Here is a 15,297-nt window from a genome sequence, read left to right as displayed (position 1 = left end):
TCGAGTCCCAGTACTCTCTGGGCAAATGCCTTCAAACTCTGCCTGCCACTTAAAGGTTAGCAGAAGCAATAATTGGTTCGCTGTGATACCAGACCTGGCGAGACAAAGTTGTGTTACGCGACGACAATATACTGTCTCCTCCTAAAAGGAGATCTCTGCTCGGAGCAAGACTAAAGCAGCCCCCCGCTTCCACGCTCCCCGTCCTGCAAGCCCTACAATAACAGCATGACATTTGAAAGCGTTCTGCTCTGCCCTCATCCTCTTTCCCACCAGTAAAAGACATCTTGCAAATTAAAAAAAGGGTCAGAACGATACCTGTGCTAAGGATTTTGCATCTAGATTTCTGAGGGTTTCTATTACAATTCAGTCATTCTTCTCTGTATCCCTAAGGAGTGCGAGAAAAGCCTCGCTTTAGAAATTAGGAGCTTTAAAAACTATGACAATAGCACACAAAATGGAATAAAATCCAGTGCCTTCACTTTCAGGTGTCGTGGCTTAGCAAGGTCAAAAGGGAACAAGAACATCATTCATGACCATGAGGATTAAGGAATGTTTTCTTTGCAACTACACACCAAAATAAAAAAAAGCAGCTTTGTATTATAAATATTTATCATCAATACAGAGAGCAAAGGATGATCAAGCAGATAGGACTTGTGACACTTGGCTTTCATGTGTTTCCTTGAAAAGCCTCAACTGCACAGAAGAGCAGCATGCACGAGGGACATCCACTCCTCTAATATCTGATGCCCAAGACTAAGCTCTGGGGACCGAACAGACATTGCCTGCACAAGAGGAGGTGACCAAGCGTTGCTGCTGTGGGCCCCAGAGACCACCATGAACATGCACATCCATGCTTGCAGCGGGAGGACATCAGGGCTGTGGACTCGGACGGTGGGGAACCAGCACAGGGTGCAGCGGGACAGAGGGAGCATGAGCAGCTCCAGGTGGGGCTTATGCTGGGACAAGTCATGGTCTGGGGTCAGCAGCCCTTTGCCGTGGAGCCGCCTCTCGATCCGGGCTGAGCCCTCAGCAATGGCCAGGGGAAGCCTGTCCACAGGTACGGGCAAGCCGGGTCAGGACAGGCTGAAACACATTGACCCAGAGCTGCTCAGTCATAGCAGAGTCTCCTCCGGTCAAGCGTCGCTGTACAGCGCTCCCCGGTGCACCCCTTTGCACCCGTACGATCCAGATGTTCCCTCATCTGGAACATCCAGGTCCCCTTCGGTGTCGAGACAGCACACCGCGCTGATTCCCCTACCCACCTCCCCTTTCCCCAAAGGCAACGCTCGCACGTGCCCGAGGAAGCTTCACGACTTGCAGCCGCTACGCCGCATTTCGCGGTCAGAGGGAGCAAGCCGGGACCCTGCCTTGCCGACCCCGTGCGCGGGCAAGATAACGCTTCTCCATCCCCGACCCTTATCTCGACCCAAGTGACACCGCGTTCCTCCTTGCAGCAAGCTATAAATAGGGCAGCTCATTGGAAACTCAACAAAAACTAACTACTAGCTACCGGTGGTTGACCCGGGGCACTAGAATAAAATTCGGATGCCACCAACTGCGTTTAGTTATGATTAATCAATCGTGAGATGCAAAGCTTTAAGCCTTTTCCTGAGCTGCCACAATAAGTTATGAGCACAATATTTTTCTCAGGTCTCCCAAGGGCCTTCATGTGAACGGCCGCAAGGTTACGGTTGTTTCAATTAAGGACAGTGACTATCAGGAGAAGTCTGGCCAAAACGTTCCAAGTTCAAAGAAAGTACAAGAACAAAGAATTCAGACAGTCTGTATTAAAAGGAAAAAAAAAAAAAAAAAAAAGAAAAACCAACAAAACAACACACTGAAATGCAGGAAACCGCTGCCACTTCTCTTTCGCCTCCACCATTTCAACTTTTCCCCTTTTAAAACTCCCATGATGCTGATTTTGCATTGAGGATATTCTACACATCATCCAAACGCTGTTGTGGCTTTCATCCCCTCGTAAGGGGGGTTTTTTGCAGTTCTTGTCATTCTCCCGCTTTCTGGTATTTCCAACATTTCAGAAGCCAGATTATTTCCAGTAAATTCTGTTTTCTGCCATCCAACTCATTCACTCTCACAATACATTATTTGCTCAATAGGAACTCATTCCGTAGGTGCATACAAATACAATTGTGCAAGGAATTAGTCAATATATAGGTTTACCAGAATCTGCATTATATTAAAGCAAAAGCCTGCAAAAAAGGAAGGCAAATGCCCTTACATTTACCGCACAGAAACCCTCATTCTAATATGAGGCTTAATAAGGAATAACTTATTTTCTCAGACAACCAACAATGCAAGCTTCACACTTCTCATCAGGATACTGAGTTTTCATGGATGGAAAGCAGACTGACATCTGCTAACACGTACCTCTAACCTTGGGGTCATGAAGGGATCAGGCCATCCCCTGGACATGCCCAGGACCTGATTTTTACCGAATTCATTTCAGTTTCCTACTATCTGCTGCAGGTACTGTGCAGGTGACCACTACAACACGCCACTGCGAGGACGGGCAAATACAGTTATTACCTGATTTTAGGGGAAGGCAGAGAAGAAAAGCCAACCCATTTGCCAAAGGTCAGAGAGTAAGCTGGCAGCAGACGCAGAGCCTCCTCATTCCAGAGGAATGAGCCGCTGGGATGAATCACAGGTATCTTCTAAGTCAGGTGAGGAACTGTCATGTTCCTTCAGAAAAAGACTTGGATGCCTTTTCCAACGCGAACGCCACAAAGCGCCGTTCAAACAAGCCCAGCCGCGATGCGGAGATTACGGGCCAAGCCTCGAGGTTGCTGTTATGCAAGGGAACCTCGCTAAACCCACCCGTTTCCAAAGCGGGGTTTGCAAGGGTTAGGCTTGCGTTTGCAATCACCTGTGTATTTATTTTTCCTGTGGACGGGAATATGTGCTTGTCTGCGATTCTGAATTGACCTTTTAGTACAAAGCAACAAAAAACCCTAGATGACTGCAGAGAACCCTCTCACTCTCCAGCTTATGGGGCTGCATCTCCAAATTCATCTTTACTGCTGAAAACCATACCATCCTACCTCCTAAACATCTGCCCGTCAGCTGGAAACCCCTGTCCGTCCCTCAGACCACTGGCACATCTGGAGACCAGGCCTGATCTCCAGCCAGATGTACAAGGAAAGACTTCTGTATGTCGTTCGCGCGCTCCCAGATAAGAAGCTTGTGTCAGACGCAGATCATCCAGTTTCTCTCAACAACGTTCGCTTACCTTCACGACCAAATAGCTGCGCTGTCATTAGTTCCCTGCTCTGTTCCGTTGACTCCTCCCGCAGCTACCGTCTCAGGATCCTGGTGACACACTTGCCATGAAGCCACAACCCAGCTCCAACAGTCACACGAAAGCACTATCACTGAACAAGGCGCTTGTCTAGTTACCCTAATACAGTCAAAACAGCCAATTTAAATTAACCCTGCAGCATAAGACTTCAATGAAAGCTCTTGGCAACATTTACGACAGGATCTGGCTCACCAAGAACGATACTGATGAGGTGCAGTTATTTTTCAGGTGCAAAACGAACTCAAAAATACCCACCTCGAAACTTTTTTGAGTCCGTCCGTCCCTCCCCGGTCCTCCCCCCAAAATGTATGAACAAACCAAAACTGCTAGTCTCATTCATGACAGATTTTTCTTTCCCTGACTGGAGGAATTCAGTCTACCCAGCAAAACCTAATGGAAGTCATTCAATCAGAACATGGATATCCTTCCTTCACAGGTACATTATCGAGTAGATGGGCTTGCTTTGACTAGTTTTGCATTATATATTCCTTTTCTAATACATTATAGAGGCATCAAATGTTAAGAAAAGTACTTAAGAAAAGTAGCAGAAAATAACTTGGTCTGACATTTTTCTAATAAAACAATTTCCCAAAATATTTAAAGCACAAAAATAAGCTCTTATTATAGACAATTGAAAAAATATTTAAGAGCTTAAAACAGTTTTGGAATAGCAAAAAATAGGGGATAAAGGCAGTCCCCCCATCAATACTTTTTTTTTTTTTTAAATACCTTATTGTAACAGCTTAATCTATTTTTAGAAGAAATTGAAAGAATTTTGTATTCATTTCTTTAATTTGAGAAACAATTTGCATACAGGTGGCAGATCACTGTCCTTAGTGAAAATAAAAGCCTTCCATATGCCGCTTAACCAATGCACATGATACCCTGGCAACTCAGGGTCTTCAGGACCTTCATTAATATCATTACAGCGTGACTTTCTATGAGCAGGACTACAAATGGGTTAAGGAAGGCAAGTTTTGACCTAAATTTCACCCACGGTTTTGTCTTCAGCAGAACCTAGAGAACTGCTACAACAGCTTTTGAAGAGTTCCTCTCTCCAATGGAAAAGGTCAGTCGTTGAATTTCGTTAGAAACTTTTAAACAAATTCACCTTACACAATTCACTAGCAAGAACTATAACAGCTTAAAAAACACCTAGCAAAGTATCATTAAAATGTGCAATACATTTATTCTGTATATGACAATTACAGTTCCAAGTCAATGATTCCAAAGCCTTTTATTAGATCATAAAAACTTAAGACCAGCTTATAATGAAATCTCTAATCGAATATGAATGAATCATCCGATATGACACAATTTCTTGAATGAAAAACAGATGGAAAAGTAGTAACGACTGAGTGGTTTAAATCACAAGATATTAGTTAAGCCAAAGGAGCAGATCTTTAATCATAAGCACTTGTTTCAAGTTAAAGGAGACACCGACTTAAGGTAGACCTCAAATCAAACCATTCAAGGAGCAAATGCCAAGCCAGCACCAACCATAAATGTAAACGAGATGGCTTCAGTGTGAATGAACTTACTACTGCATCCGAGGCACAGAAAATGCTGATTTCACATTTGCTTGGTGGCGAGAGGAATTAGGCAAGGATGGAGGAGGACATTCCCGCACGGTCCTCTTTTCAGAAGCTTGGAGAGCCCATGATTTAGGAAAGCATTGGCATGCAGAAGGAAACCATGCCGGTAAAGCTCACGATGCAATCCAGCTCTCAAAAGACCCTGTTTGCTGAAGGCAACATCCCATCTTTCAAGGCCTAAACAACTAAGAAGTCAAAACAAAGTGAAACCATTACACATTGGCAGCACTCTCGCATTAACTCAGCGTGTCAGTGTTGCTAGGGCTTTTCAGCTTGAAGTAGCTTGGTTACAATTTTTATTTGTATACTTGGTGAATTGTGTCTCAGCCCTAATCATTTTTGGGTGAATTGTGTCTCAGCCCTAATCATTTTTGGGTGAATTGGGTCTCAGCCCTAATCATTTCTGGGTTTGGAGCAGGTTTTTTGGGGGGCAGGGGAGGGGAGCAGGAGGGGGAAAGCGACGAAAAGGGAGATGAAAGGTCTATTTAATCAACCGACAGCAATTCTCCAGGTCAGCATCTGGAGACTGCTACAATATTTCAGGCATCATTGCACAAGCCATTCACCTGATATTCCCTCCACTGCCCAAAGACAAAGCAGAGCCAAATATAGCCCTGAAAATCAATATGCACTGGGGAAGAGCCTCTAGGATCTTGATAAATGCATCTTGTGTCAGAAGAGGAATTCCGAAAATCCTAGGAACGCAGGTGGCTGCCGAGCACCGACCTATGGCATCTATTTCCCCTTTGGCGATAAACTACCCCGAGTTAATTTTGGCATAAAGCACTCGGGGGAGCTCCGTAGTACAGAGCACACCAATAAAAAGGGAACGCGGACCAAAGCAAACATGCTGCTAACGAAACAGTCCTCAGCAACTCCTCCACCTTCGTCCTCCAGCTAACGCTCACATCCATCTAGCAGGCGTCAGGAGAAGCTGATGGAAAAGAGGAATCAAAGTACAGGGTGTGTCGGACCACTCCAGCCATAGGACAAGTGTTATCTTGAAAAAGTGAGGGAATTAAAAATAAAACAAAATAAATTAAAAAAAAAAAACAACCAAACAAAAACACACCAAAGATTTCATCTTGATTACCTCTTTAGGGTTGCAGATCCAGGCAAAACACCCAGAGTGGAAACACACATGGCAAACAGGACACGACAGAGTCACCAAAAGATTGCATCTGAGACACGCAGAATTTTTTTACCGAGAAACGCCTCAATCCGTGATCAACTTTCCATGAAATATTTATCGCTTTTCATTCATCGCACGGTACTGTTATTTTTAGAAGAGCCAGAGGCAATGGGAACAGATTACTGATTAACAATTCAAGGGAGCCTTTAAATGTCTGCTCGTATCATGCCATCTCCTCCTTCCCTAAGTCATCAGAAAGTTTAATATAAACACCGTCATGCATTCAAAGGCTCTTCCCTCCATCACCTGCTGTTATATAAAAGCACAAAACAACCTTTCCTTTGGTAGGGAATCAGTGAGAATTATTATTTTTGAAAATAACACTTTGTGAACAATCAGGACTAAGCAAATCCAGTGAAATCTATAGTTGATCAGTGTGAATTAATAAACTAAACGAGGTGAGGGAAGAATAAAGAAAAATAGCAAGTTAGGTCTTGCAGTAAAGCAAACTTCCCTGCCAGTTACCTTTCATCTACGAAAACAGCTCTGTATTCAAATGCTTAAGATTTAAGTGCTGCTTTCAGCTTTTAAAAGAGGAGCAAGTCATTAATAATTCATCCCACCTCCTCCGTTTAATAACCATTTCCTTGTGGGTAAGAAAGGAGGTGACAGCTAAATATTTTTTCCGAGACAAAACACAACAGGACAGAGTTTAGGAGCTGCGGGCTCCTGCTCTTCCCACCCCACAGGATCAGAGACATCCACATTCTGAGCAGACAACAAAGCGGTCCCCGCTCCAGCAAACCCAACTCGGCAAGAGAAGTGGTTTAATTCCTCGCAGCACGCGGATGCTGAAGTTCAGAGGCAAGAGATGGTGCCTCACCAGGCTGGCCAAAAAGCTCATCCCTCTTGCGTACCTCCCTACACATGCACACACAACCCTGCAACGGGCACGTGCTGACGGAGAGTTAAGAGAGTCACTGAATTATCCTATGACTATGACCAACCAAACATGAGTTTGGGTGCAATATTAGCCCAGCGAAGAGGTCCTGAAGCTTGAACTTCCCTGCTGCTCTGCAGGGAGCTGCCCAGAGTCTCTAGATGTGGCAATTCCCTCCCCCCCGTCCTGCAGAAATAAGCCCAAATTTGCTGACCACATTCTGGGCGTGCTGCAAAGGGCTTTTTATAAAAGCACAACAATACAGCAAATCGTCTGTGGAGATCTGGGAGCCGGCTGAAGCGTTGTGCAAGGCTTTCCTTGCTGAGCAACGGGTTACGAAGGTGAGCTTTAGTAGTACCTCTAGCTGGTAAAACACTTCTTTTATTGTCATTGCCTGGGCTACCTTTTGTATGCCTAGCTTAGGGTTGGAAATAGTATCTGTTGCAGGAAATACAAGGTTAACTTGATTTTAACTATCAAGGCTCTAAGCTACACTAACCTGCAGTTTCTCCGCTATCTTATGCCAGAGCATCTACACGGTGGCAAAATTAATACACTAAGCCTGACAAAAAATAGCTGTAGCTTTTAAATAAGCTAGCAATAGGACAATAAGCAAACAACGATTTAATCTGCTTAGTGTATGGTTGTGACATTAAAATGATTTCTCAAGAACTCACTTTTAATGATAATTTGGGTTTTTTGGGTGGGGTTCCATCCCACCTCCCCGCCCTGAAGTCCATGGAGAATAGATCAGGGTGTTTTTAACATTAAAGGACTAGCCTTTCTGCGTGTGAGCTACACTTCTGGGGCACGATAAAACCATACGTCGGGCCCGTACTAACACGTCCCAGTGTGAACAAGGACAAACGGGCTCCTGTCTGCGGCGACGCGAGCCTGTTGGGAGCCCCGAATCCTAGCTGACCAGCCAGCAATCTGAACCTGCTTCAAAGCCCCACTGCGCCACGCTGATTTGGTACCTTTCTGAAGGAGCTTTTGAAGCAGACACACTATAGAAAGCAGGCAAGTATCTGAAAACACGGTGCAGTGAGAGGGCATGCCCTTCCTTTGAAGGGATAAATTAACAAAGGCGCGGTATTTGGCTCTGTTAGACCAACTGGACTAGCACTCCTTCCTCTTAGAGACGGGGATTAATCTCTGATTTCAAAAGCCTGTAAAATCACGTAACAATATTAGTCCAGAAGCTCTTGCAAACCATTTATTCCTACATACATCAACATTTTTTTTTCAAATGACTGTGGAAGTGAGACTGGATAATTAGATCCAGGAAGAAGAAAAAGCAGGGAGCTGAAATCTCATGCATAATCCTCCGGCTGCCCCTGCCCATGCTGCCCTTGCTCTTGCCAGTGTCAGATCCAGAAGAGCCCCAGTACCGTGCTGGAAGAGCCGTCCCGAGGGCCAAGCAGCAGCATCGCGGTAAAGGCAGCGGCAGGAGGTCAGCGTGGCCAGCGGCAGCGGCCTGGATGATGGAGAGCAGGGGGGCAGCCGCGTGTGGAAGAGCCATTTCGGGCAGCCTCATGTAGAAGATGCAGTCTGCTCATCGCCACCGTTAGGACATCCCCAGTCAAGCCCCTGTTGCTCTTATAGAAACTGCTCAGAAGCGGCCACCCTCATGCTTTGTTTGACCCACCGATTCCTAACGTTCTGCAGCAGACTACTATCAGCCCTCAAACACTCATCAGAAAACCACCACCGATCGCTTCTCTGACATGCACGACGGCCTCACAGACCACCAGTGGTTTGCCGATGACAGATGGAGAACAACCTCAAGAAGGCACGCAGCAGCTTTCCCTCTGATCCGCAAGAGCGGCCAGAGCGAGGTCTTCACCTCAGGGGCAAGAAGCCCAGCATCTTTTCCTCAACCTCTCCATACATCTGTATTCTGCAATGGATATGTCCCAACGCAAACTATTTGTCAGCTGCACTCAACCACAGCAGTGTTACATGATTTCACTACTACTTCTATCACAACTTGGGAACGCATCCCTGAAAAGCCAATAGAAATGCCACGGGAAGGGGAATTTCTTTCCTAATTCAGTAATTGTACCGTACACAGATATCCCCAGAACTTCACATTAGGCCATGACCAGCACAGTGGGGAAAGACGGCTGGTCAGCTGAGACGGTTCATCCCAATTTGCAGGTTTATTACTTAAAGCTTTTAAGTTTAAAAAGGACTAGTTTCCATCTTATTTAATTCTAGCATTTTACCTATTTATCACAGATATCAAGCTGTTTTCACATTTCTAATACTAAAGAAATTGCTTAAGATTGTATTGTCCCAGCCGAAACCAGGACAGTAACAAAATGAGCAACTATAAAGTTTATACCAACAAGAAAAACTGAAAAGACTTAGGGGAGGTACTTATCTAAAGTACTGTAAACACAGCCTTATAAAGACAGACAACTCATTCTAACAAAGTATGCTTAATGAAGATCTATTTGATAAATCTCAAGGATGGTATCAACGGTACACAAGTGATGTTTTTAAGAGGATTATCTACAATATATCGAGATATTTACACAGTCGAGGTCTTTAAGACTGGCCCCCCAGCTTCGCACTATGGGAAAGGCATAGCATTGCTCAGTTTAAAAGCACAGGAAGAAAAAGTAAGAGGACAAGAGAGCTCTGTCCCTCCCTCCTTACATATGAATCAGTCCCCTTATGCAGACTGCAGCTAAGTTCACTTCTAAAAAGAAGAAAAATACTGTAAAACACAAAAAAAATGTGTTAAAACCAGTATGCTAACTTGCAGGACCCATTCCTCCACCTTTCTGCAAGCGAGCCACTGCCACCCATCAAAACCAGGCAGCGGCCACCTCTGTGCCCACGTATCTGAGAAGCTTTCTCTCCCGCTAAACTTGGCCTCTTAATCACCATGAGATTTTGTGTGTAACATGAACTAAAAGTAATCTGTGTAGTCCTTGCTCTGAAGATCTTTGAATTCGGCAAGTAAAAGTTAAGGAAAAGCAACGTTGCCCCTTTCTCCCCCGGGCCAAAGATGCAGTAATATTCTGAAGCCAGAAAAAGAGAAAGCAGCATTATCAAACAGCTTATTATATTCCTGTGCAAGATGGGTTGTGGGGGTTTTGTCTCGTTTTACTTTTACAAGCAACTAAAATTCAAAAGCACTAATTATGGGTGATACATTTTTGAAAAGAGAAAAATGTTTCCCTTCCTCAAATTAATCCTTAATTTATGCAAAAAGCAGAGAGAGAAATCATTTTTCCTAAAACCACACCTTGTCGATGACTGAACTCCATTCTACCCAACCCAATTCACACCTAAAATGGTTTCATAAAAATGTTCTAAACATTTTGATTTTGTACTTGAGATGCTTCCACAGAACAGAGCATGTTTACGAGGTGGCTGTTGTACATCCCTTTCTCACCCCTTTACATCAGAGAAGAACAACTAACAAGGATCGAAATTCTCCTTTGCTTCGTTCATGTCAAAGAGAAAACATTTTGGTTTCCTACAAGTACACCGCAATGATTTTATCTGAACTAGAAATGTAGTTCTGGGGATAAAGGCTCATCGTCTGCTCAAGTTTATTCATCATGAGGGCTACAAATCAGCCGCTTTACCGTAACCAGGATGAGATAAGGTTTTAAACAGAATATCCCAGGACATAATTAAGCACTTTTTTTCCTTAAGCTGTTTTTCAACACCATTATTTCAGCCATGCCTGAGACTTGGAACAACACCCCACAAACCCACACATAACTTGTTTTTCCAGAGCAATACTTGGTATTACTTCTTTCTTCTCTCAGAAGGATCTGCAGCAAACTCCTAAAGGTAATAATGATAAAAACCAGACATGACAATGGTTTGCCCAAGTGGGTAACTCCCTCAAACTGACAGCCACTTCTAACAGTAATTTAAAAAACCCATCAGGAAACATAGGTATAGGCAGGCACCACACTTGAAAGCCAGCTGATGAGCCACTTCCAAGATCAATGATACTTGCTTGCATTTACAAACATGCCGAAACATCTTTTTGCTTTTTGCCAAACACTGTGCTTCCAGGTTTTAATTACCGTTCTGCAAATCAAAATATAAGAGAGACATTTCCAGTCCGCGTGCGCGCTGTGGGGCTGAAAAGATTTCTCCAGAATTTAGCAGAAACTGAAGAAGCGTAGGGTCTTGGGCGAAAAGTACCTGGGTGACCACTGTCCAGAGGCAATGCTGCTTCTTGCATGAGGTCACATTTTTCATTCCCAGTCGGTCCTACCCTTCGCCCATTACACGCTCAACCACCCCGAGCTTTCCAGCACGAGACAGGAATTCCCACGGCTCAAACGCTGGCAGCAGTCATTCGACAAAGAGACGTCGCTGCCTATCTCACATTCCGCCCGCTTAGCACGAGCACAGCTCCCCAGTGATGGCTAGCTGTTTATTTTTTCACAGTAGGCATACAGGCGAGCTATTAAAAATACTCAAAATGGAGTCCAAACAGTAACAACTCCATAAATCCTGTACGAGTCCATAACACCTTAAAAAAAGCCTCCTTTCATCTGGGGAAAAATAGCCAGAGCACACCGAACTCTACCAGCAGGTTACCCAAGTTGTTAATCAGCATCAGCCTTTGTCCCGAAATATCTCAAAAGGAAACATTAAACTTAACAAGCAACAACGAAACCAATTCCCCCCCCAAAAAGAAAAAAAAAAAAAGAAGAAAAAAAGAGTAAAAGACTAAACCCCATCACATTCACAATACTAGCCATTAATCTACTGACAGAAAAGAGGACAGGGACTCCTCTTGTGCAAAGCCACAAAATTCAATCTAGCACATGGATACGAAATGGGGAGTAAAACCTTTAAGTTGACCTGTGTTACCACGGTAGTCTTAAAATGAGAATCGCTCTTTGGGTTAGGAAAATATAACCTCCCTTACCTGACAGACAAGTTTTGGAGCACACGGAGGGAAGAAAGATTTCTCAGAATCCGAAGCCAAACATTCGTACCTGATAAACGAGGATCTCCTCCTTTTTTTCCCAACACAATAGCTCTACCTCCTTAAAAGTTTCCTTCCCCAAATACGCATTTAAGCGCACAAAAATCTAGGTTAGGTCACAGCTCATTTTTCCCCCCTAATCTACTGAAGTTGTTTTGAATAAGCTTCGTTTACATTTTTCCAACTTGCATTACCAGAAGCGCTTAGATCTTTTGCGAGATCTCTTCCTTAATATAAAAGGACCTAAAGGCATTTTGGAAGGCAGCAGAGAAGGGAAAGTTGCGTTTTTGGAAAACTCGAGCTCCTACCTGGAAAGTAGATAATGCTTCACGTACCAAATCATCCCTAGTATAAATATCTCTATCTGTTCGCACCTGGAAACAAAACACTTTTGGAAGGGAAAAGGGGGAAACATGAAAGACAGCGGCAGCCTGCTTTCCACACCATTTCATGTATTGTAACCAAAACTTTGGTTTCCATCGCTTGTAGTGCTGCAATTGTGAGCCGTAAGATCTCTCCCAGCTCCACGAGGAGCAGAGAGTCTCCAGGACGAACACTGTGGCTGCTGTGCTTGCTTCATACCAGAAGGACAAGACCCAAGAGACACCGTAGCAGGATCATTACAAGAGAGAAGAAAAGCAAACAGCCCAGAGCCCAGCGTGATACGCTTTGATCAGCCTGTGTTTGGCTCCTCATTTCAACACAGGGAGATTTCTCCTTAATGGGAGCAGCAGCTCAAAAACCCTCCTTTTGCTTCACAGCGCTCCTTTTAGGCTGTGAAAAGACTCGTAAGGTGCTGCTTTGTTCTGCTGTCCTCTCCTTTCTAAGGAAAAAAAACAAGCAGCTCCAACCAGGTTAGGCTCTCCTCAGCCCCCTGCCAAGGGTGAGGGCTGAGCTATTTAAGACTCCCAAGGCTGCTGTGCTCCATCCTCCCTCCACTCCCAAATCCCACTCACCCAGCCTGGGAAAGTACATGTGTGCAAGTTCTAACACACTTTGTTCCAGCATTTTACATTTGCATTTTGCTCTCCCACTTGCAAGATAGAGCTGCAGAATATTTTACTGCATTCCCAGAATAGGAACAACATTTAATAAAAGTTTCTTCTTACCAGAGCTAGGCATGTGGTTCACTCTAGGTGGATTCAACAGTTCTACTGGCTGGTCTCTGCCAGAAAGCCCATCTGGAAAGAGGGGGAAAAAAAAAATTAAAAAAATAAAATAAAAAAAAAAAAATCACATCAACTCTTTGGTTAGCTGAGCTATTTTAGACACTCCAAGCAGAAATTTAAAAAAAAAAAAAAATTACTAACCAATTATCAATGTAAAACAGAAACACACAAGTACCACAAATCAATAGAAACAAGAACATTAACAGGACAGCTGCATAACAACTGCTTACACTAAAGCATAAAATAAAAGATACTGTAGCCCCAATTGCACTCAGGTTTTCCTGGTCTTTAAATCCACCACTGGTACTGATCCCAATCCAAGGAAATAGGTACGTCATCTTATAAACCTTACCATACAATAACTAAATTGCAATTCATTCCTTGCGCAGAGAACTGAGTGAGTTAAGACAGAAACGCAGCCCTGTGAAGCGAAGTTGAAGAATGACTGTAATATGCCAGGGAGATGTTAAGGAAAACTGACAAATCACTGCAGGAGATTAAAATGCATGGACATGCATAACAAGCCCCATTTTGCATAAGTTTGGATTTCAGAAAGGCATTAAAAACATACTTTGTAAATGATATGCAGAAATCCATCTTGCTGAAGCAGTTCTCTATTTAAAATATTTCAAAGATTGTATCTTGCATTCAGGTAGAGTTAAAACAGAAGAACACAATACCTACTTGCTGTAGACTGCCAGACCAGACTTTCTAGTCACCCATTCCCCTCCCATCTACCCCCCCCCAATAAAACTTGAAGCAAAAAATGCTAAATTACGTTTTCAGTACTTCAATTATGAATACTTGACTACAGAAAACTTATTTACAGTGGAACTCGAATGGGTTTGAGATATCTCCACCTTTGCCGGTTCTGTCTCACTTGTTCTCCTCTAACGCCTTTCCGCACTCTGTGCTGCAGCACAGATACCATCAAGCCAAACCCTGCCTGGAGACATCAAAGCAGCCCCCCCATCTCTCTCAGTCTAAGCAAAGGACAGTATTATAAAAATGTTAAGATGTCAGTGGAATGTTAAAAAACACACAAAATTAAAAAAAAAAAAAAAAATTAAAAATCACACAGTTTTCTTCTCCGTATTTTCTCCATTCCAGGTTTCTGGAGAGAAAGCATAGTTGGGTCTTCTCCATCACTTGCATGGGTTTGCCTCCCGTGACCATACCCAAGGATCAGTGCAGCCTCAGGCAACGTGTCAATAAATTACACTATAACCATGCCGAGTTCTCCTTCTCAAACAAGTCACATAGATTATTCACATTATAATTTTTTTTGCCTTTTGGTTTGTTACTTCTAGAGCCAAGAGAGTGGCTGGGCTTGCTGTGCCGGAGCGGCCAACCTGCAGCGTCGGTGGGCTGACGCTTGGCCAGCTGAGCTTCACCTGCACAAGTAGCAGCGAATGGCAATAAATGAGGAGGCAAGTGGATTGAAGGGGCAGAGCGAAACATCGCTATTTTAAACAACATTCAGCCATCGGCCTCTCGAGATTCACAACCCGGTGGTCACTGCAGATCAAAGAGCGTAAATGGATAGCAAAAAACCGTGATCCTCCCTGGTTACTAAAATGTCGGGTTTTACAGCCTTGTTTTTTCTGTAAGACAGGCATTTGCTATCTCAGCCCTCATTAGTGATTTTTTTAATTCACTGGTGAACTGCAACCCTACTTGCTGCTGAAGCCTTCGCTACGTTTCTGCGCTGAACATGCCAGCATCGCCCAGGGACCACGAGCAGCTCCCAAAACTCAATCTTTTCAGCCTGCCAGCGGCTTAAAAAAAAAAAAAACAACCAAAAAAAAACCAAACCACCACACATATATATGTATCTACACACACACACCACTCTGCTGGGCTCTCCTAGCAACGAAGCAGCAGCCGCCCCAGAAGCCAGCCGGCACGGCACGCGTACCCGCTCCGGCACACGCTGCGGCTTGGCCGGAGAGCGCATCCGGGAAAAGGGAGCACGCAGCAGGGAGAGGCGAGAACAGCCCCGGGAGCCCCTGCGTTTTCCTGGGGAGCGGAGTATTTTCGGCTTCTCCGCCGAGCTGTTTCAGATGAAGACGTGCCTTCAGAGGAGAAGGACCCATCTACAAAACAGAGCCTTGTACCAGCAGCCCAGGTGCTCTGCGAGACAAATCCAGGTCAATTTTGATGAAAA

The 15,297-nt window shown here is 44.2% G+C and overlaps 1 protein-coding gene across 2 annotated transcripts in view; it reads right to left on the bottom strand.

Annotated features, from left to right (window-relative positions):
* The window catches only part of HDAC4 (histone deacetylase 4), a 262,138-nt gene that overhangs the window by 148,215 nt on the left and 98,626 nt on the right, over positions 1-15,297 (bottom strand). For both annotated transcript variants that reach the window (XM_050899544.1, XM_050899545.1), the window contains exon 3: positions 13,071-13,142. In XM_050899544.1, the coding sequence (XP_050755501.1) occupies positions 13,071-13,142 (72 nt within the window). The remainder of the gene's footprint in view (positions 1-13,070; positions 13,143-15,297) is intronic.

The sequence above is a fragment of the Gymnogyps californianus genome, chromosome 7 (genome assembly GCF_018139145.2).
Source record: "Gymnogyps californianus isolate 813 chromosome 7, ASM1813914v2, whole genome shotgun sequence".
NCBI lineage: Eukaryota > Metazoa > Chordata > Aves > Accipitriformes > Cathartidae > Gymnogyps > Gymnogyps californianus.
Note: the sequence above shows the minus strand (reverse complement) of the source record. Positions and strands in the feature narration are given on the sequence as shown.